The 22929-nt window shown below is 37.9% G+C and overlaps 1 protein-coding gene across 5 annotated transcripts in view; it reads left to right on the top strand.

Moving 5' to 3' along the window:
* Positions 1-22610, top strand: part of wge (winged eye) — a 164979-nt gene extending 142369 nt beyond the window's left edge. For 4 of the 5 annotated variants that reach the window (XM_067758991.1, XM_067758990.1, XM_067758993.1 and 1 more), the window contains 5 exons: positions 1518-1749; positions 11303-12264; positions 16963-17142; positions 17238-17399; positions 21461-22610. In XM_067758991.1, coding sequence (XP_067615092.1) covers positions 1518-1749; positions 11303-12264; positions 16963-17142; positions 17238-17399; positions 21461-21793 — 1869 coding nt within the window. In that variant the 3' untranslated portion in view covers positions 21794-22610. The remainder of the gene's footprint in view (positions 1-1517; positions 1750-11302; positions 12265-16962; positions 17143-17237; positions 17400-21460) is intronic. The other variant, XM_067758992.1, reaches the window with a different exon arrangement.
* Positions 22611-22929: the final 319 nt, after the last annotated feature.

Below are 22929 nucleotides of genomic sequence, written 5' to 3'. Positions count from 1 at the left end.
CTTTCCACCCGTATGCTCAGATTGTCCTATTCTTATCTAGTATTGGTCATTGGAACATTGACTCTACTCACTCGTCTCCCTTTGTCCATTTGAAGTTTATTGTTTTATTAGTGGAGCTTTTACACAGTTATTTCATTGAGAGAAGACTGGGGAGAGGCACTCATTGGCATAGGTCGAAGTTGGAAAAAAGGTGGGTGTAAGATTTTCTGTGGAGAACTTATCTTAAGCAAGCATACCGATCACTGGAGCGTCTTCCAAGGGATAGTTGCCGATATTAAGGATACGACGTATGCTATCAGATGTTACCAATGTTAGAAAATTTAACACTAACTCAGATCGCGGTTCCGTGATCCGCTCATGCACAGATGTCGTTTGAGTCAGTTAAGCAAGCGCCGTGCCTACATCTTACAGGGTATCCTTCTGAGGGTAGATCCCTCTGACTTGATTTCATCCACAGTCGAGATCGGTTGTAATCGAATTCCCTAAGAAGTTAATGTTATGGCAGGGCGACTATTCAAAGAATTTTTTGATTAACTTTTTAGCCCCAGGAAGCGTTGCCTGTACGCTGCATAGATAACCTACAGATGTCAAGTCCTAGTCTGTGGGTTAACACTCCGAGTGTATTTGTGCCATGAAAAGCTTCTCAGTGAAAACTCATGAGCCTTGCAGATGCCCTTTGGAGTCGAAAGGAGCACGACGCAAAGCGGAGAGAAGCTCGGCCGATAATCTTCGGAGGCTGTCGCGCTTTGAATTAAAAAATTTTTTTTTTTTATTTTAAACGAAGGTGGCCGTCCCTCGACGGAAACATAGTAATCTGCGTAAATGAAGTAAGTGAAGAGTAAAGTGCGCGTCTTTCCTGTTAGGTGGAATCTTCCCACCCTCTTCTGCGCATCTCCTACCAAATTTCGACTTCTAGTTGGGTGCCATATCATATACCACTTAACAAAATTAACGAAATTCAAGAAAGGATCCATGATATGGTCACTCAGCCAATACCTATATCTTCGTCATGATGAAGACATGTCGGCCAGGCGTACCGAAATGACGTTGCCATCAGGACAAGGCCAGTAATCTTGAGAAGAAAATTAGATATGGAATTCAAAGATCAAATGTCAAAAAACTGAGGCCGTCCCACTCAGCTTAGACAGCGGTGCGGGGATCTAAGGTAACTAAGTCGCTCATCTCTTTCAATGGAAACGAGTATGAATAGATTGGCTGATGCCAGAGTTAGCATCCAGCGCTAGTTAGCCGTTTGAGATCCGAGTAAGGGGACTAACTGCTCAACTGTCTATTTACTTATCTTTTGTCACGCATAATCATGTCTGCGGGTAAAAATTTCCAATCAGTTTTCTATCGTGCGTTCCTGAGTAGCGTACATGTTTCGGCGTTATATCTATTTAGCTAGGCAACACTTGACTGCAAACGATAATTTCGGCCCTACTTTGACCTTTCCACCACCATCGTTCTATACAATTTTATTGAAAAGTATATTCACGCATTATTTTCCCTCATTTCAGATATTGGAAGTGGCGCCAAAATCCGTGGAGAGTGTACCTGTTGGCACGCGTCTTTGTGCCTACTGGAGTCAGCAATATCGATGTCTATATCCAGGACGTGCTATCGAGTCTGAATCGTCCGATGATGGTGAGACACCGAACGATTCGGTTAGCGTTGAATTCGATGATGGCGATAGCGGTCGTATACGTCTACAAAATATACGTTTTCTACTCAGTGACTATCCGATTGTGGGTAAGGATTAATGTGATAAATATCTTTTTATTCATGTGTCTACATCATATTCATCTCCTACAAACGTTCATTCATTTCAGTTTCATTAAAAAAGGGGTCGGAAATTTTGGGTCAAAGTTTATTGGATGGTGAAGAGTTTAAATCTTCGCTTCCGAAAAGTATGTCTTTCGATTTTTTCAATTTTCGAAATATTTTTTTCTATGGCGTATGCTTGTTTTCGTTTTTTTTTTGTTTGTTTTTGTAACCATATATGTAATACTCCTATATTGCTACAAACGGCTAGGTACATTCCCAAACATCAGAGTGCCGATCATGGTGGAATAACCAGATGAAATAAGCCGTCAATTGTCTCCCTCTAAAATCTTCTCTGTTCTGCCATTCGGCTATCTGAAAAATTTTCACCAATGTTGTCCCCGAAAAAGTGTTGCTTTTGGCATTTTTCAGGAGTAAAATATGCCACTTTTAGTACCTTTTTCACATAAACTATTAGGTGAATATCGATGGACCTTTACTGGATTTATTACAGAAATTCATCATTTAGGGTATCTTTGGTGTTGGCTTCCATAAGTAAGCCGTGATAACTAACACTTCCATATTTTTGATATTATCATTATATACATATGTTAAATTTGTTCCCAAACAAATTGAAACAGGTCTTTGTTAAAACAAACTATTTGCATTCACGTCATATTCAACCAAGGATCTTCCCCTGTACAGTACTATTGAAGACTTTTGAATAATGTTTTTCTCATTAATACAAGAACCCCAAAATTTTCGTATTATACCTTATTTTGAAAAAACTCCGCCTAAACAGTGGTATTATAAATATATAAAAAATTGTAAGTCACTATTGCTGTTTGGACCTAAAAATCAGAACACTAAGATGAGGGGAATGTTACACTTAAGGATTGTTATTTAGAATATATGAATCCACCTCGCTTCGGATCAGCATTATATGATTCTAGGCTGAATGCCGCTGGGCTAGTCTATCCCCTGATATATTTTGGTAAATAATAACTTGGTAACATTAGTAATACATCATGAATTCAACTGTCAAGAATTTTTGGGGGATCATCTGATTAAGTTTGTTACTATATATTAGAAGAGCATATGTTTTTATCCCGACTCTCAACGACAAATCAATAAAGCAGATGTACATGTCAATGAATTTTAAGGGACGGAAACACATTTAAGACTATCACGATCACTTCCAAGTGTGACTGTAAAACTTTTCATCGAACCCGAAACCAATTTGAGTTCCGCCAAAGGCAGAAAAGTTAACCTAAATACGTACATATTGTAACGATTTTACTTGCAAATCCTCTTATTTGCAATCCTCTGCTAAGTTCGAATCACTAAACTGTTGAATAAATAACTCCAATTTGTAATAATGCAAAATGGCCTTTATTAAAGTACTTCACAATAACACTCAAACTGTGCAACGAATAGCTTGCTTAATAACCAAACTAATTGATAGCTCAAATGAAACTCTACTATTCAAAGTAATACTGCTCTTGCTCGCTAGATAGCGCCTTAGTCGAAACTGCTTGACAACTCAAATCAAACTGAATTCCAGCGCCTCTACAATTGTCGCATTTTATACTCTTTGATTTCAACCTTCGCATCTTCTAGACGCTTCCAGAATCTACTAGTCCAGCAGCTCTCAAACTTCTCAGCTGTAACTACAATTGCACCATTTTATACATCTTCTAGGCGCTTCCAGAATCTACTAGTCCAGCAGCTCTCAAACTTCTCAGCTGTAACTACAATTGCACAATTTTATAGTTTTTCTCATTGCATACTTATAGGAGTATCTCAGATATATGTATGTGTTTGTGCATTGACTCTCCGCTGCTCGTACATGGTACATATGTGTAGACGCAATTGAAATTCCTGCCTTGGCCAGAATGTAACTCCATTGGTACACCATACCTTGCAACCCAATTGTTTACAAACACTTCTGCTACCGTTTGCGCTTCTTGATTTGGGATTGGGTATACCTCTGGCCATTTGCTGAAATAATCCATAACTATTAGTACATATTTGTTTCCGCCGTTGCTAGTAGGAAATGAACCGGCGACATCCATAGCGATCCTTTCAAATGGCGCACCTGAGTTATATTGCTTCATCTGGCCATGACTTCGGGTTCTGGGCCCTTTCGCTCTGCTGCAAACCTCGCAGTTCGGAATCCACTCAGGGACCGACTGACGGCAACCAACCCAATAGAATCTCTGTTTAATCTTCTCGAGCGTCTTCGTGATTCCAAGATGACCTCCGCTTGGACCATTATGCAGCTCGCTGAGCACGTCAGGAATCCTCTTTCTGGGAACAACTATCAGTTTCTTCTTGCATTTACCAACCTCACTCTCCCATACTCGATGAAGGCAACCGGATATCAATTCTAAACTGTTCCACTGTGCCCAATATGACTTCGCAATGGGACTCTCTGCTGACATCTCTTCTCTGTTTGGTCTTTCGTTTCGTTCGAGCCCTTGCATAACACGTGACAGATCTGTATCTTCTAGCTGACACTTTCTTAGCTGTTCATTGTACCATTCATCTGTGCATGTTATAGTCATTAGCCGGACATCTATAATGTCTTCTTTAGCCTCGGCTTTTGAACAGTGCTTGCATTCCAAACTACATGGTCTTCGTGACATTGCATCGGCATTTCCATGGGTACTACCTTTTCGATGCTCAATGGAAAAGTCATAGCTTTTTAGTCGCTCGATCCACCGTGCCAATTGTCCTTCCGGATTACGGAACTGCAGAAGCCATTTTAAAGCTGCGTGATCTGTCCTGACACGGAATCGCTGACCGTAGAGGTATTTGTGAAAATGTTTAATGCACTCTACCAATGCCAACAGCTCTCTCCGCGTAACGCAGTAGTTCCTCTCTGGTTTTCCAATCGAACGGCTGTAATATGCAACTACCTTCTCCTGTCCATCGACCAGTTGTGATAAAACGCCTCCTATAGCATATCCACTCGCATCTGTATCTAGAATAAATGTTACTCCTGGAATCGGATATGCTAACATTGGGGCAGTGCACAAACGCTCCTTCAATTTTTGGAAAGCCACTTCTTGTTCCTTCTTCCATTCAAAAGTTTTATTTTTTCTTGTAAGCTCATGGAGGCTATGGGCTATGCTGGAAAAATTTGGTACAAATCGGCGGTAATATGTGCACAGCCCAAGGAAACTTCTTAATTCATGTAGGTTCTGTGGTCTTGGCCAATCCTTTACAGCCTCTATCTTTTCGTTCGCAGTGCAGATGCCCTCTGTCGTTACCTTGTGCCCCAAATAATTTACTTCCTTTTTAAACAGCGCACACTTTTTGGGACTTAACTTCAGACCAGCGCCAGCTATTCTTTGGAAAACTTCCTCCAAGTTCCTAAGAGTTTCATCAAAATTCTTGCCCAATACGATGATGTCGTCCAGGTACACCAAGCATGTTTTCCAATATAGTCCCTTTAGTACCTGGTCCATGAGTCTCTCAAAAGTAGCTGGTGCATTACAAAGTCCAAAAGGCATCACTGTAAATTGCCAAAGACCATCACCGACACTGAAGGCTGTTTTCTCTTTATCTTCCTCCTTCACCTCCACTTGCCAGTAGCCGCTTTTCAAGTCCAGCGTGGAAAATCATTTCGTACCAGATAGCGAGTCCAGAGTGTCGTCAATTCTTGGCAACGGTGAGCTCCATGGACTAGCTGATGGTTCGATGACGCCGCTGTCGCTCATTTCTTGAATGATTTGACTCACAACTTCCCGCTTCGCCAGTGGAACACTACGTGGAGCTTGACGGATCGGCCTTGCATCTCCAGTGTCAATTTGATGTTTCACAACGTTGGTGCGGCCTGGTTTAGAACCATCCTGGTCAAATATGTTCGCCTACTATAGGAGCAGTTATTTTGCCTTACTCTGATATGCTTCCTCTAGCCCCTGCGTCCATGCCGTGATGTCATTTGAAAGATCAGTATTACTAGCTGAAACGTGTTCCTGGAGCTTTTCACAGTTAATAACTACTTCAGCCTCTTGGCATCTTCCCAAAATAGCTCCTTTAGTCAGTTTGAGTGGTGACTTGAACTCATTGAGTACTCTTACCGGAATACGTCCATCTTGTTTTGTCATAGCCAGGGTTTTTCCTACAAGTATGTTTGGTGCTGATTTGTTTGCTGCTTCGACAACCCACAATTTGTTTGTCCCACAATCTCCATCAACCTTTGCCCAGATGACTGCTTCGGATTTTGGTGGTATTTGCTGACTCTCTTCCACCAGTACTCGTTTACTGCTGTAGCCTCTCTCGTAGCCGAAATTAAGTGGTACATCCATGTTCTTATATCGCATCGTCTTGCTTTGCATGTCGATCTTGATGCCTTGGTTGATTAAGAAGTCCACTCCAATTATGATTTCATCAACAATATCTGCCACTATAAAATTGTGTAGTACCGTGACGTTCCCAATTGCTACTTCACATTCTACTTCTCCAATTACCTGGGTGTCCTCTCCCGTGGCTGTACGTAATCTTGCTCCAAGCAATGATCTTATCTTTTTGTTGACTAAATCCGCTCGAATGATGGAATGAGATGCACCCATATCTACAGTCAGTAAACGTTCCTTTCCGTCCAAATGTCCTCCAACAGTAAGATTGCTCGATCTTCTTCCAATCTGCGAGATATAGATTATGGGGCATTCAATTGCGGGAGTCAGCTGTCGCCCCTTGCGGCTGACTCGCTTTAGTTTAACGATTGAGTGGACTCGGAGATTTGCTCATCTCCTTCAGCTCTGCGTTTACGGCCACCCACATTGTTGGAGCTATTGGGACCGGTGCTGCAATGTCGTGCAATATGACCTGGGTTGCCGCACTTGAAACATTTAATAACTCCGTCATTCTTCTGTTGTGATCCCTTCAGTGCTTCCAAAATTGTGTCTACCCAATCTGGTCTTTCCACTTCCACCCGATGAGCTTTGTATGCTGGTTTACTCAATAGTGAGGCAGTGTCCTGAGTCAATGCATGTGATACCGTTTCTGCAAATGTTGGCTTTGGGTTTGCGTATGTGGCTCGCTTCGTTTCAACGTCCCGTATGCCATTTATAAAGCTCTGAATTTTTACCCTTTCGGTGTATTCCACGGGTGCGTCAGCATTCGCCAAATGTGCAAGCCTTTCGACATCTGACGCAAACTCCTGCAAAGTCTCATTAGCCTTTTGGTAGCGATTTTGCAACTCTATTTGGTGTATCTGCTTCCTGTGTTCGCTTCCGTATCGCCTCTCTAGAGCGCTCATCAATGTTTCGTAGTTGTTCCGCTCTCCCTCGGGAATAGTCTGTAGGATTTCAGCAGCAGATCCTTTCAGTGCCACGAATAGTGCAGCAACTTTATCTTCAGCATTCCAGTTGTTCACTGCTGCGGTCTTTTCAAACTGAATCTTAAACACCTGGAAAGGAACAGAACCATCAAAGGATGGTGTTTTTACCTTTGGATTGCTTGCTGAAACAGCTAGGCGATTTAGTTGTAACTGCTCCATACGACCCTTTAAATCATCTACTTCTGCCTGAAATTGAGCCATTTTTGCATCCTGCGCTTCCAGTTTTGATGATACCTGTTCCAAAATTTCTGCCGACATTTCAGATATACGTGCCTCTTGCGCTTCCAATTGAGATGCCATATACATATGTCTTTTGGTCTTCCAGTTTAGATGACACTTGCGACGTCATTTCTGAAATACGTGCCTCCTGTGATTCCACTTGGGATGCCATATATGTCTTCTGTTCTTCCAGCTGTGATGACATGTTGGTGGATATTTGTGATGACATTTCTGTTATACGTGCCTCTTCCGCTTCCATCTTGGATGTTACTGTCGATGTTTGAGCAGTTATTGCAGCCAATATCATGTTCAAGTCTGTGCTGGTAATTGTCTGCGATTTTTCGTTTTTCTCTTCAATTTTTGTTGTTGTCTCGTCCCCACCAGGATAAAAGACATACTCGTCCACATCAATTCCTTCTGCTTCCATTGCCTCTCATAGCCGTGTCTGAAGTTCGAGTTTAACGCCGCTTGTATTCAATCCACGGCTCTCCAACTCCTTCTTCAGTTGCTGGATCTTCAATTCACTGAACTTTGCCATGTTCTTGTTGTCCTCCCGAATTTATTCAAAAATTCCTTTCTTACACCAATTGTAACGATTTTACTTGCAAATCCTCTTATTTGCAATCCTCTGCTAAGTTCGAATCACTAAACTGTTGAATAAATAACTCCAATTTGTAATAATGCAAAATAGCCTTTATTAAAGTACTTCACAATAACACTCAAACTGTGCAACGAATAGCTTGCTTAATAACCAAACTGATTGATAGCTCAAATGAAACTCTACTATTCAAAATAATACTGCTCTTGCTCGCTAGATAGCGTCTTAGTCGAAACTGCTTGACAACTCAAATCAAATTGAATTCCAGCGCCTCTACAATTGTCGCCTTTTATACTCTTTGATTTCAACCTTCGCATCTTCTAGACGCTTCCAGAATCTACTAGTCCAGCAGCTCTCAAACTTCTCAGCTGTAACTACAATTGCACAATTTTATACATCTTCTAAGCGCTTCCAGAATCTACTAGTCCAGCAGCTCTCAAACTTCTCAGCTGTAACTACAATTGCACAATTTTATAGTTTTTCTCATTGCATACTTATAGGAGTATCTCAGATATATGCATGTGTTTGTGCATTAACTCTCCGCTGCTCGTATACGTACATGGTACATATGTGTAGACGCAATTATTGTTTCATTTATGTAGATACATAATGATTGATCTATGGATGTGAATTCACGTCACTGCTTAGCATCGGCTTAGCGATGGCAGCACTCCTCAGTTTTGCTAATATTCGTAACAATATGTATATACTTTATATGAATAACACATGTTTCTTTATTTCCGGGTTTTCAATGAAAGTTTCAACTGCAGTTAAAATTGGGGTCATTTAAAGTGGCCAAATTGAATTTTTCATTTTTATTCGATCCTAAAAGTAATGTTAACTCGCACTGGTTCGTTGTATTAAATTTTGCATTGGCGTTAGGTGGCCCTGATATGCTGGAAAAGGCAATTTGTGTATTGGCTTTCGTAGCAAGGTATTTATTTTTCTACTCCAATTTTTTCAAAGCGGTTAAAAATTGTACCCTCTTCTGACCGTCGAAAATACATCACTATCGTTTCAGATAGCGTAAATCTTCTGTCTTTTTTTATTTACTTCACCTGATGATTCCATCACATGATTCAATTACTAGAGGTTTGTTCTTCAATGATGACAGAGCCTTGTCACTCCCAAATAGCAAAATCTGGATGGGTTGCTTTTACGAAGTAGGGAAAATGGGTAATAATTCTATCCCCTTTAGCGAAAATTGTAGTAGAAAAACACCGTTAGTAGTATATTTGTAGTGATAATAAATTTGTTAATGCCAACAGGTTTTGGAGGAAATAATTCATTTTCTACTAAATATTTCGTGAATTGATAAAGAGCTATGTTGGTTTAGAATTTTATTCAAAAATACAATATATCAAAATTTTTTTCCAAAACTCCCTATATAAGCATAGGATCAATGCATTTTGACATAAGAGGGGGTTAAAGAAAAGCATTCTGAGATAGGGCGTTCTTCAATCTAATTCTAATATAGGGTGTCCTGAAATGGGAAATTTTTTAAAAATATTTTGAACGATTTTGAACAGGCAACCGACATAAGATGATATTCAGCAGCTGCAATGAACTAACCAAAAAATAAATAAAAGAAAATGGCTTATTTTCTTAGAACTTTATATTCCGGACTTGACTTTAGCAGAAGAGTTAAGCTTTGTTCGGTCCTGCTAGGGAGTATTCACCTTTTTATTCTGAAATTTCGGAAAGCTCTTTTACGTTAAGTATTCATGGAAGTGTTCGGAACAAGTTCGTTTGATACTACCTCACGAGGTCCGAATATACATAATATTCCAAATATAAACCCATTCCCTACACACGGAATGAATAAGTTAAAATGTTAAATGAGTACATTTCGTTATGGCATCGCCATTATTTACTAATGACATTTTTACCTGAATCCATTTACTAGTCGAGTTTTTGACGTTGAACGATGAATTTTGAATTGGTTTAGGTTTCGTATGTTCATAGGTTTACGAAATTGCACGATTCCTTGGTGTCCGTACTTTTCATAAAACTTATGTTCAGCCACACTAATAGATCATAGCATAGTTAATAAATTCATCATAAAATTAAAATAAATGTTCTCTTATGTAGTTCAGTACTTATCGGGTATTTGTAAACTGATTGCTTCATATTTCTACTACTAATATTTTTCGAAAAATCGCTAAGAAACAACACAGTTAACGGATGTCAATTCGATTTGGGAGCAAAATGGCTGCAATTGTCAAAAAAGTTGTTAGTCGAGCATATTCTACCATGAGTGCCAATATATTGCTCTTTAAATGTTTTTGTTTTTGTATTGAATAATGGAATGTACCTAAATTTAAATTTTTTCTTGTCACACTTATACTGCTACAATCACAAAAAATGTATAGGCTGTCTTGTTTTGATTTCGAATTCAAAACACCTTGCGAGCATTTTCTGTTAGCAATATAGGAGTATTACATACATACATACAGTTACTCAACAAAATAAATACACACTTGGTTTATGCTGAAAAAAACTCAAATGCAGTGGCTCACAGCTTTATTGATAATTTTCATTTAAAATATCGCAAATTCTCTAAAAGAAACCACATTCAAAAAAATGTCAAAGGTTATTCAAAGGTAAGGAATTAATAAAAATTTCAAAAATTACCATCAAAATTTTCAAAATTTTTTTCAGAATTTCTAGAAAAATGTTGAGTACGCATTTTTGCAGCCCAATAAATTTTAGGGTAATAATGTGCAAGTTAGAAATAGCTCTAAATTTTTCCTGAATTTTCAAAACTTTTTTCGTCGAGGGTGTTGAGCAATTTCCCACATACAAAATGCATTTTTGTTCATGCGATGTATGGAAGAAATTGCAACAACACCCTCGACGAAAAAAATTCTGAAAATTCAGGAAAATTTTTGAGCTATTTTCTAACTTGCACGTTATTATACTAAAATTTATTGGGCTACAAAACTGCATACTCAAAAATTTTCTAGAAATTCTGAAAAAAAAAAATGTTTAAATTTTGATGGTCATTTTTGAAATTTTGATTAATTCTCATTACCTTTGAATAACCTTTGACATTTTTTTGAATGTGGTTTCTTTTAGGGAATTTGCGATATTTTAAATTAAAATTATCAATTAAGCTGTGAGCCACTGCATTTAAGTTTTTTTTCAGCATAAACCAAGTGTGTATTTATTTTGTTGAGTAACTATATATGTTTGTAACCATTAAAATTGAAACCACAAATTTCCGATCAATTTCAATAAATTCATTCATTTTCAATTCATCTATGATTTTCTCAATTGATCGTCTATATTTCTTCTGTGTTTCGTGCGTTTTAATTTGTGTACCTACTTTTTCCGTTCTCTTTTCTTTTTGAACCGTCCGAACTCTACCTCAGAGTACAACGATAATCCCCTCTACTCTTTAGGCAAGCATAAGAAATCTGGTGGCACAACATCGCGCATTTCAAACGGTTCGTCCAGTTGTCACAACTCCAATGATGCACACGATCATATGAAGACATTTGTTGCACACAGCGATACATCAGCGGCAATCGTACCATCAATATGCAGCAGTGAGTCAGCATCACAAAATGCTAGAGAGTTAAGCGCACATCGTAAAGAGAAGAAACGTATTAAGAATTTGAAAAAGAAATCGCAAGCAGTCGCAGCATTGGCTGCAGCAAACGCAAACTCTAACGCTGGAGCAACAATGGTGAATGGTGTTGGAATACCAAATGTTGAGTCAGTGAATGGCACAAATGGTGATGCAGCTATAGCAGCAGCCGAGTGTAATCGTAAACATCATAAACATAAAAAACGCAAAAAACATAAGAAGCATCATCACCGCAAAGCGAATGGTGAATGTGAAGCTATAAATGGCTTAAAGAATACTTTTGTTATTAAAAACGCTGGTATGGCACCAACGAATGCAAACTTTTTGACATCAACACCACAAACACCCTTTAAGGGTAAGCGTGAATTTTCGGTTAGAGCTAGCGATAAGCAACAACTGCACAATACTGGCGGCGGTGGTGGTGATGTGCAAATGAATCGTGATGATGGAGATGGCGATGAAGCTACTGAAGAACCAGATGATGATGATGAAGATGTTATACAAATAGCACAAACACAAGGTCGTGCTTTTCAAGCTATATCCGCCGGTCATAATAAGTCACATATGCAAAGCGTTGCATCGTGTTTGCCCACAGCAGCTGCAGCTATAAAATTGGAGTCTGCATCGGCGACTGGTACGGCGACGGCAGCGGTGGTGGCGGCTGCAAATGCTAAAGTCAAATCTGAACGCTTAGATTTGGAGGAGGAAAGCACTTCGAATATGATGTCCGAGTTATCGGATGAGGTAATTTAATTGGTTGATTTTCAAAGCTAATACAGTGTGCAATAATTGTGTGTGCGGAAAGATTACAACCCAGCGCAAAAGGGTAGTTAAATTTTCCATATCTTTTTTGTATTAACAGAACGAACTTCCAACGTGTTTAAAAGGATTACAGGAGATATATGAGCGTTGATACATTTGATGCACTTTTTTACTCATTATCTTCCCCTCCGGTGGCATAGGTAGAATGTGAAAAAAAATTTCTTATAACTTTAAACGAGCAATTCTTGTATATTTGTATAGCCGAACGATCTCGGGAACGGCTCAACGGATTTAAATGAAATTTGGCACAGAGATAATTTATCAGCTTCTAAAACTTTCTACCTAGGTGTTGCCACTCAGAATGTTTCAAAAGGTTGCCATCTATTCGAAATTAAAAAAAAAATTGCATGAGATATGCCGATATGGGTATCAAACGAAAGGTATTTCACTCCGCATTACAATAGGGACGTTTTTGAGTAGGGTTGCCATTTAGGGTTGCCACCTATTCGAAATTAAAAAATTCCAACAGATATGCCGATATGGGTATCAAACGAAAGGTATTTCCCTCCGCATTACAATAGGGACATTTTTGAGTAGGGTTGCCATTTAGGGTTGCACCTATTCGAAATTAAAAAAAATTGCATGAGATATGCCGATATGGGTTTCAAACGAAAGGTATTTCACTCCGCATTACAATAGGGACGTTTTTGAGTAGGGCTGCCATTTAGGGTTGCCACCTATTCGAAATAAAAAAAAAATTGCATGAGATATGCTGATATGGGTATCAAACGAAAGGTATTTCACTCCGCATTACAATAGGGACTTTTTGAGTAGGGTTGCCATTTAGGGTTGCAACTATTCGAAATTAAAAAAAATTGCATGAGATATGCCGATATGGGTATCAAACGAAAGGTATTTCACTCCGCATTACAATAGGGACATTTTTGAGTACGGTTGCCATTTAGGGTTGGGGTTGTTAGACGAAATAGTACTCTACTTACTCATATTCTATTAAAGCTTTAAAGGAGAACATTAAAGTTAAAAATCTTCGTAAAAAATCTTACACATGATTCGACTTAATTTTCTTAATTTCACACACGCTAATAAAATTGAAATGCAATATCAAGGCACCGTGGCCAATTCTAACAAAATATATTTAAATGCATATTTTTGGCAAATATGAAATGAATAATTGCAATTTCTCACAGATTACTATTAGAAAGATTTCTCACCATAGCGAAAAGATATCTCACCATGGTAATTTGCTAAAAAAAAGTATGTTATGCGGCATACTCGAAGATTGCCGAGCAAAGCTCGGTCGCCAAGGTAGTACTTCTTCTTAATAAAGGTAGAAATAATTCTGCTGATCATTAAACGGCCGTTAAATAAAATCTTCTGCGGTGGCCACTTTGGTGTAGAGATAGTTGACTGCCTAATAAATGACGTCAGTGGTTTGACCAACCCTTAAGAGGCCATTTATGCCATGACAAGCTTCTTCGAAAAATTCATTTGTCTTTGAAGATGCCGCTAGGAGTCGACAAAAATATGTAGCTCTGCCAGTCTATAGAAAACATAAAAAATCAACACATCAACATTAGGAGGAGAAGCTCGGCCTTAATCTCTTCGGAGATATACCGCGGATATGATTCTGCCAATCATAAGGCATCCTTTAGGTTGCCGGAATATTGATTGGCAGGCGTGGAGTTACCAGTTTGATGAGAATTTGTTCAGTTTGGCGAATGATAAGTCAAATACTCTTTTTTTTTTATAAAGGCGCAGATGATTCTGCCGATGATTAAGAAGACGGAAAAGCGTCGAAATGCGTAGGAGGAAAAGGAAAATTTAACCTTGCCTTCTCAATTCTCTGCCGAAAATTCTCACAAAGGCAAAAAGTGGAAATCTTTGGCCACAAATTATAACGGTATATATAAAATCGTCTCATTTGGCGGATCATTCGGCGATCTTTATGGTGAACATAAATAAAATAACTTTTCTGTCGTTTATAGAAAGGAAATTAATCAAACCAACCAAAGCAGGATTAAGATTAACAGAGTTCATGCATTGCCGAAATATATATAAAATATAGGTCGGTATATTGTTGCAGTTTTGGTTGGGCGTACATGAGCTACCACATGTCTAATGCCTTTGGTATGAGGGCCCATTACATTTATTTTGATGTATTTTTTATGAAATTTGGAACTCGAAGGAAATCAGGGGTGGTTGGCGCAAAAACATATCTGGCCTGAGAGCTGAGTAGGTGGACTTAGCTTGAAACCCTCAAAGACTAAAAAGAAGTGCTCTGCACCGCTTCTATAGTGGAACTAGTGCGATTCATCTACATACTCTGTCGAACTAGCCTACTGACTCTGTAATACCGTAAAATTGATGTACAAAAAGTGGGTTCTGAAGCACTCACGGCTTGGATATACAATGTGGGTGGTCTTGCGATGATATTCTACAGAACACTGGCGACGCTATCGAGGTCAACTACATGAATACCAACCTAGCAAAAGTTCATTAATCTGCCATTAATGTGTTCACTGAGACGACATGATCATACATTGACGAGGCTATGAACGTGATATTTAAGATGTCTCTTTATTATGTTTTAGGAGTTGGTACACTGGAGTGTACATATAGGCACGGCTGTAGCCTGCAATTGGTATTTACTTCATTTCACAACAAAAATAGCCTAAATATGCCCCAAGAAAGGATTGGTATGAAATTTCATTTCGACATTTCAGTTACGAACTGCTCCAAGAAGGACCGGGTAGTGGAAGTTGAAATATTTGCAGCAGTCCAGGGCAAGCCCAACCATGAGATCTTCGCTCTCTATGAGGCATGTAAAGCAATAAAAAATAAATAAGTGCAACGCGCGATAACCTCCGAAGAGCTTTTAGGCATAGCTTCTATTCCAATTTGCGTCATGCTCCTTTAAATTTTTCCTACAAATTGGCGGGACGGGACCTATGTGCTTTATGCCGTCCCCGAACGGCATCTTCAAGGCAGATGAATTTTCACTTAGAAGCTTTTCATGGCAGAAATACACTCGGAATACTTGCCAAATCACTGCCGAGGAGCGACGCTTAGAAAAACTTTTTTGTAATTGAAAAAACTTAGGCGGAGCACGCTAGCACCACACCACGTCGGCCGCTATAAAACATTAGAGGACACAAATAGTGCCGGTAACAAGGCTGCCATCTCTTCTGATAGCCAGGCAGGTTGGCTCTCTGGCCGGCAACGCTAAGTTCAAATCTGCCAGATTAGCGTAAAGAGTTGGTCATGACGCCGCGGCAACTTAAAATATAAGGAACAGTGGTGGGCGGTGGTCTATCGCTGCATGGATCAGTTCTTCATGTCGCAGGAGCAAAGGTGTTACTTATAGACCTAGGATTCAGTAAAGACGGTTTCAGCACAGGCTTAAGGAGACTAATAACAAGTGACTGCATTTATAAGCAGTTTCTAGTAGAAACATCGTACTGTCATTCAACGTAATACAATCCACGAACATTATTCAAATTCGTTACAGTATTCACCGGGCACTAAACTGTTTTGGTTCAAGCGGAACTTATTAAGAGACGGCAATAGTTCTATTTCATTACCCTCGCAAAGCTTTCAGCTGCCACTTTTAGCATTGTCATGATATACAAACTGACAATAATGCTCTTTGCATTTTAACTGCCCACCGCACACTCAAAGTAGAATAAGTTTTTTCGGATAGTTTTTCTTCGAAACTTCTTATTTGCTAGAGATAAATTTCAGTCAGCAAATAAATGTTTTAACCTTTACTTTCTAGATTGGTATTCTGACCAATCATATGTTTATGAATTAAGTCTCGGGACTAATTTACAATAATTATTTATTTCTCTCCCTTGATAACAGTTATTTAGTGAGGTTAACAAACACATCTTAATAAATCCTAGAAGGGGAACATTAATTTCTCTAGCGATCATTTAATTTATTTTCTTTTGCCAAGGCAAGGCGCTGTAAAGGATTTGAACTTAAAGTGCCTCAAAATTTTTGTTTGTTTTGTAGGGCCCACTTGAAGAACGGCAAGCTAACTTTTTAACGCCAAATTAACCTGACATAAGGGGTTAAACTCATACATTTTTTAAAAAATTTTTAAATTCACTGAGCTAAAAAAACTTGCCGGTCTGCAAGAATCAAAAATTAGGGAAATTCCGCTTATTCCAAACCTTCTGCTGACGTTGGAATCGCTAAACTGATAAATAACTCCAATATTTAAATAATGCAAAATGGTCTTTATTAGACTACTTTGAAAGTTCTTCACAATAACACTTATACTTTACAACCAATAGCGTGCTTAAATCAAAACTGATTAGTCCTGCCTCAGCTTGTGCTGCTTTTATACTCTCAGTTTCCTCGTTCACCCATTTCTCCTAAGGTCTAGTAATTTCGCGAACTTCATGCTTGGTTACCAGCCATATACATGTATATTTATAGTTTGTAGCCATATGCGTGTGTATATGTGAGTACTACTTTGGCTGATGATTACATGTGTTTATGAGTATCTTTCCGTTGCCTTGTATGTGTAAATGATGATTGATTTGCTTACGTACATACGAGTGGCTGCTTAGTATCGGATTAGTGATGCTAATATTCGTGACAATATAAAATATATAGAAATTAATTTCATTAAAACGTTTTTGCCATGAACAGAACAAATGTGATGACGACGAGGTGGAACATAACAATTCTAAGGGTAGTAAAATCGCTGCATTCTTGCCAGAGCGCCAATTGTGGGGTTGGCAGGGTAAAGCTTATCGTAAAGCAGGTGTTAAGGGCAGAGCCCGCAAACAATTCTATAAAACAATCAAAAGAGGCAAAGAAACAATAACCGTAAGTACATAAACAAAAATAATTTATTATTAAGTTTTTTTTTACTCTGCGCTCCCAATCGATTTTAATCATATTTGTTTTTCAAAAAATTTCAGGTTGGGGATTGTGCAGTATTTTTATCGACTGGTAGACCAGATAGGCCATATATAGGACGTATTGAATCCATGTGGGAAACAACATCTAGCAATAAAGTAGTACGTGTTAGATGGTTTTATCATCCTGAAGAGACAACAGGTTGTCCAAATCTTAAATATCCGGTAAGTTTAAGGTTCACCGTAAACACACATTTTCGAGATGAATCGCATATCGTACGTTTAATCATACTGTCGGCTAAGCTTTGTTAGTCCGTCGGCTAAACCTGGTTAGCTGTTAACTCAAAAGTAAACAAAATGTTGCATTATTTACAAAAAATAGTGGATGTTCCACATTTTCCCTTGCTGTAAACAAAAGTTTACATTACAGAAAATCACACCATAGGCATGTTCATTGTGAATTCATACAAGTGGCGAATTTTTGACAAAAACGTTCACAATAGTAAACAGCCTCGATCACCTGTTCAATCGCTGTTCGATTACTTAAATCATTTGTTCAATAGTGTTTTCCAAAAATTGTTGTAGGCGACTGGTATATTGCATTATTTACATATTTTAACATGTTTGCTTAACTGGCTGCTCACATTAAATCTATTAACTAGATTTCAGAAATTAATATTAATATGTAGTCTGATTTTCTAAATACACATTTAAAAGAAAAGCTGATTTGAAACACAAATGAGCAATTCATGGCACTTCAATTTAATAACCGCGAGCAAAAAACAAACCTTTCTTCCATTCTCTGGCCATTCGCGACAGCCGTTGTTCTCCCTGTCAGCTATTATTTGACAGGTAGGTATGGCAATGGAGGAATAGAAAGATTCTTCACTTGTATGTATTCACAATGGGCATGTCAAAGCTTTTGGTGCCAATAGCACTTGTCAGTGTCTTTTATTGTGTTAAATTTTCCCGTTGTATGTAATTTATTATTTGAAAAAAAAAGGAAACTGGAATTGCTGAAGTACGTACATTACTTACCTATTTAATTAGCGCTTAACCGTTTAAACAATTACGGCCGTCCAACAAGGCGCTCCAGTCTCTATTTCACTGACTTAACTGACGCCAATTGGTCATAATAAGGGAATTTAAATCGTTTTCCACACGTTCCTTCCAGCAAAGTGGGGGCCGCCCTCTTACTCTGCTTCCATTGGCGAGTTCCGATAAAAGTTCTCTCTAAGTGCGAGCGTCATCTTTCATTCGCATAACATGGCCTAGCCAGCGTAGCCGCTACGCTTTAATTTGCTGGAATATGTTGATGTCTGCGTAAAGCTTGTACAGCTCATTTTGAAATCTTCTTCGGTTCTAGTCTTCGCAAATGCGTAGAGGTCCGTAACTCTTTCGACGAGCTTTTCTCTCGGACACAGCCAGAGCCGCTTCATCTGATATTATGTTGTTGTTGTTGTTGTTGTTGTTGTTGTTGTTGTTGTTGTTGTATCGATAAGGTTGCTCCCCGAAGGCTTTGGGGAGTGTTATCGATGTGACGGTCCTTTGCCGGATACAGATCCGGTACGCTCCGGTAACACATTACCATTAAGGTGCTAGCCCGACCATCTCGGGAACGATTTATATGTCCACATTAAACCTTCAGGCCATCCCTCCCTCTCCAACCCCAAGTTCCATGAGGAGCTTGGGGTCGCTAGAGCCTCGTCTGTTAGTGAAACAAGATTCGCCACGGATAGGTGAGGTTGACAATTGGATTTGGAGAAGCTGTATATTGCGCTGGCAACCTGAAGGGTTGCGCTACACAGCTCCTTGAATCTGGTATTTTAGTCGTCTCTTACGACAGGCATACCTACCGCGGGTATATTCTGACCCCCTAACCCGCTGGGGCCCATGCTTCTGTACCATATAGTACGCACATATGAAGAGCTAGCAGAGACATTATCCAACCCCTCCTCCATGGAACAGTATTTTTAAATTGCTCTTACTCTACCTGAATTTGTCCTTTACCAATAGTATTTAGTACTGGGCTTTACGAGTTTTCGGGGTCGTTTTGGGGTTATTTATAGATTTAAATTTGGCTTTTTGGATTCATTTGTGCACATTTCGGGAGTACTTCGCAACTATTCGAGATAAAGGTGCAACTATTTCTGGTCGGAATCATTTCGGGACTACCTCCAAATTACTTCAGGATTTCTTCGGGGCCGTTACGAGGCTGTGTCCGGGATAGTGTTCGGAATTGTTTTGAAATTATTTCTAGATGACTTAAGAACTATTTGGAGATGGTGTTGGTATTATTTTAGGAACCTTTACGGGACTATTTCGGGACCGTTTGTATTCGACATCCTCTCGAGTAGTTTCGGCTCAGTTTCTTGGCTATTATCGTAATAATATCGCCGAAAGCTTTTCGTGTTTATTTCGGATTATCTACATATAGTTTCGAGATTGTTTACTAGAGTAATTCAGCACTATTTCGGATCGTTTCAGGATTGTTTCCAAAGTAATATCGATGCTTTACGAGAATTATATCGGAAGGATTGGTACGGAATTTTAACTATCGCCGGATCATTTCCGAGATTATTTTCGGAACTATTTCTCAAAAACATTTAGGGATCACTTCGTAAACAAGTATTTCAGTTGAGTATTGGACGGCACATTTTTATGTAATCCAGTATATACTTTCTATGGGTATTGTTGTTTTAGTGATCTAAGGATTCAAGGGGTTGATAAGCGCAATACAAAGATTTATAGCTTCAAAGCTTCCGCAATCCAATTGTCAACATCACCTACGCGAGGGGAATGTATCATACACATATTTCGCAGGCGAGGCTCTGGCGACCCCAAGTTCCTCATGGAACTAGGAGGTGGGGAGGGCGGTTTGGCCTAGAAGGTTTAATGTGGTCATATAAATCGTTCCCGAGATGGTCGGGCTAGTACCTTAATGATGCTTTGTTACCGGAACGTACCGGATCTATATCCGGCAAAGGACCATCAACATCGATAGCACTTCACCAAGCCTTCGGGGAGTGTCTTTATCGTTAATATAACAACGACAATATTTAAGGTACTTGCCCGACAATCTAGGGAACGATTTAATATGAACATATTGAACTTTCTACACCTTTTCCAGTTTAAGTTCAGAAAATTACAATTCAAGTTCAGAATTTCCAATTTAAACTCAGAAATTTACAATTCAAGTTCAGAGTTTCCAATTCAAGTTCATAAATTCCAATTACAGTTCAGAAATACCAATTTAAATTCAGAAAAATACAATTCAAGTTCAGAAAATTACAGTTCAAGTTCAGAATTTTCATTTCAAGTTCAGAAAATTACAATTCAAGTTCAGAAAATGGGATTTCAAGCTCAGAAAATTACGATGGAAGTTCAGAAAATTAAAGTATGTACCTCACATTCATCATCTTAACTCATTTAAATCAATTTTGCTCACATAAAGGAGTAAGCGAAAAAAAAACCGTTTCCTCTCTTCCCTCTCCTTCTCTCATAAGAGGTAAGTTAAAAGGACATCGAGCTATATTCTAAGGGTCACAAGCATTGATTTGCAGTGAGTATGACAGCAGTGATGACGAAATCAACAGAGCGTCCACAATTCTGCAAGTAACGTACAAGTACTGTGTGCACAGTTTCCAAGTTCTTTCATGGCCGGAGCATCTTCATGCACTTGTTGCAAAGAGTTATCCTCCGTTTGATTTCTTAGCTCGGCATGTACCCTCCTTGGAGAAAACTTGACAGTGTATCCAAGCTACCGTTGTCAGTGAAGCAACAACACTTCCGCGAATAACATATAAGTATTACATACCGTAGCATGAATTGGAATAACTTTTAAAAAATAACACCCTACTGATAATTTTATGAATTTGAATTGTAATTTTCTGAATTTAAAATGCAATTTTCTGAACTTGAATTGTAATTTTCTGAACTTGAAATGAAAATTCTGTACTTGAATTGTAATTTTCTGAATTTAAATAGGAATTTCTGAACTTGAATTGTAATTTTCTGAACTTGAATTGTAATTTTCTGAACTTGAAATGAAAATTCTGAACTTGAACTGTAAATTTCTGAATTTAAATTGGAAATTCTTAACTTGAATTGTAATTTTCTGAACTTGAATTGTAAGTTTCTGAACTTAAACTGGAAAAGGTGTAGTTTGTACATACATAGAAGGTACATGATAAAACGTGCGATTCACATAATCACATGTATTTAAAAAAAGTGTAGGAAACATTTGACTGAACTAATTTTTAACACTTTTTAAAATTTTTTTATAGGGTGCGTTGTTTGAGTCACCACATGAAGATGAAAATGATGTCCAGACAATATCGCATCGCTGTGAAGTACTTCCATTTGAACGTTATTTTGCCAAATTTGGCTCCGATACAAAGCAATATCAATTAATTTATGATAATAATGATACATACTATTTGGCGGGCTATTATAATCCTAGAATACAGGTGCTTAATTTACAAGATGAGATACCAATAGTGAAAGCAGAGCAACAACAACATCAGCAGCAACAGCAACAACTGGCTGAAAAACAACAACAAACACAGCAGCAAAACGGCATTAGCTTAGGTCATAATATAAATGAAAATGCTGATTAATTTGCAAGAATAAAACTAAATTATTCAAAATATAGGCCGAAGGAAGCAGAATTAACGTAAAATACTAATTAGTTATTAAGTAAAATATGAAAAATTGAGGTAGACATACTTATATGTAAAATATAAAAACATTTATTATCTATATAGTGGTAAAAATAAGTTTATGAATATAAAATGACAAATAAAATAAAAGTACTATACATACTAATAACGTGTAGCATATAAGAATGTATGTAGATGTATGTGCCGTCGTTGTCCAAATGATGACAGACGAAAAGTGATCGATGCCGTCACATAACGAGGCCGGCTTAGTTCTGCTGTATGTTTATACTACAATATGAATAAGAAGTATAAGTAACTGTGAAACGTTTTAATTTTAGAGGAGGGAGAGTTAAAAAGGAGCTAAATCCAAAAAAAAAAAATTATACAAAAGTGAGAGCACTAAATATATATGTATTATATTAAACTTTATTATTATATATATATATACATACTTATAAACTATATACTTATGTAAAAGTGATGCAAGCGTAAAAGCCGAAATCAATGAGCAACATTTATGAGATATATAAAAGAGAGATAAGAGAATTTTAATTTTAAATTTAAATTTAAAAAAATAAGAAATAATAAAATATAATACCTACATATATACATGCTTATACGAGTATAATATACAAAAAAAAGTACACATTTACCGTAAAAAACGGGTGAACATACAAACATAAACGGGGACGTAAATACAAAATTGTGAAGGCATAATATATGAAATGAAATGAAAAACAAAATGCAAATAAATGTTTTGCTAAACAAATAAAAACTTATAGTTTTTTTGGACATTAATACAACGGGTATACCACAGATATACTTATTATATATACATGCATACTATATTTCAGATGACGTTTAAAAGATAAATACAAAGTAAAAGGAAATTATGAAAAAAAAAAGAAAAACGAAAAGAAATTAAAATTAATGCTCTAAAAAATAATAAAAGTAAATATAAGGCACACTGAAAGCATATAAAGAAACTTGAAAAGGCAAAAAAAAAAAAAAAAAAAAAAACGCAAAATGGCGTTAGCAGAGGGTATTCAGAAAACAGAATTCTACTGAAATTCAATATCTCAATATCTCGGCAA

Source organism: Eurosta solidaginis, chromosome 1, assembly GCF_040869045.1.
Source record: "Eurosta solidaginis isolate ZX-2024a chromosome 1, ASM4086904v1, whole genome shotgun sequence".
Classification (NCBI taxonomy): domain Eukaryota; kingdom Metazoa; phylum Arthropoda; class Insecta; order Diptera; family Tephritidae; genus Eurosta; species Eurosta solidaginis.
The sequence above is the reverse complement of the archived record's forward strand: the minus strand, read 5'-3'. Positions and strand labels throughout refer to the sequence as shown.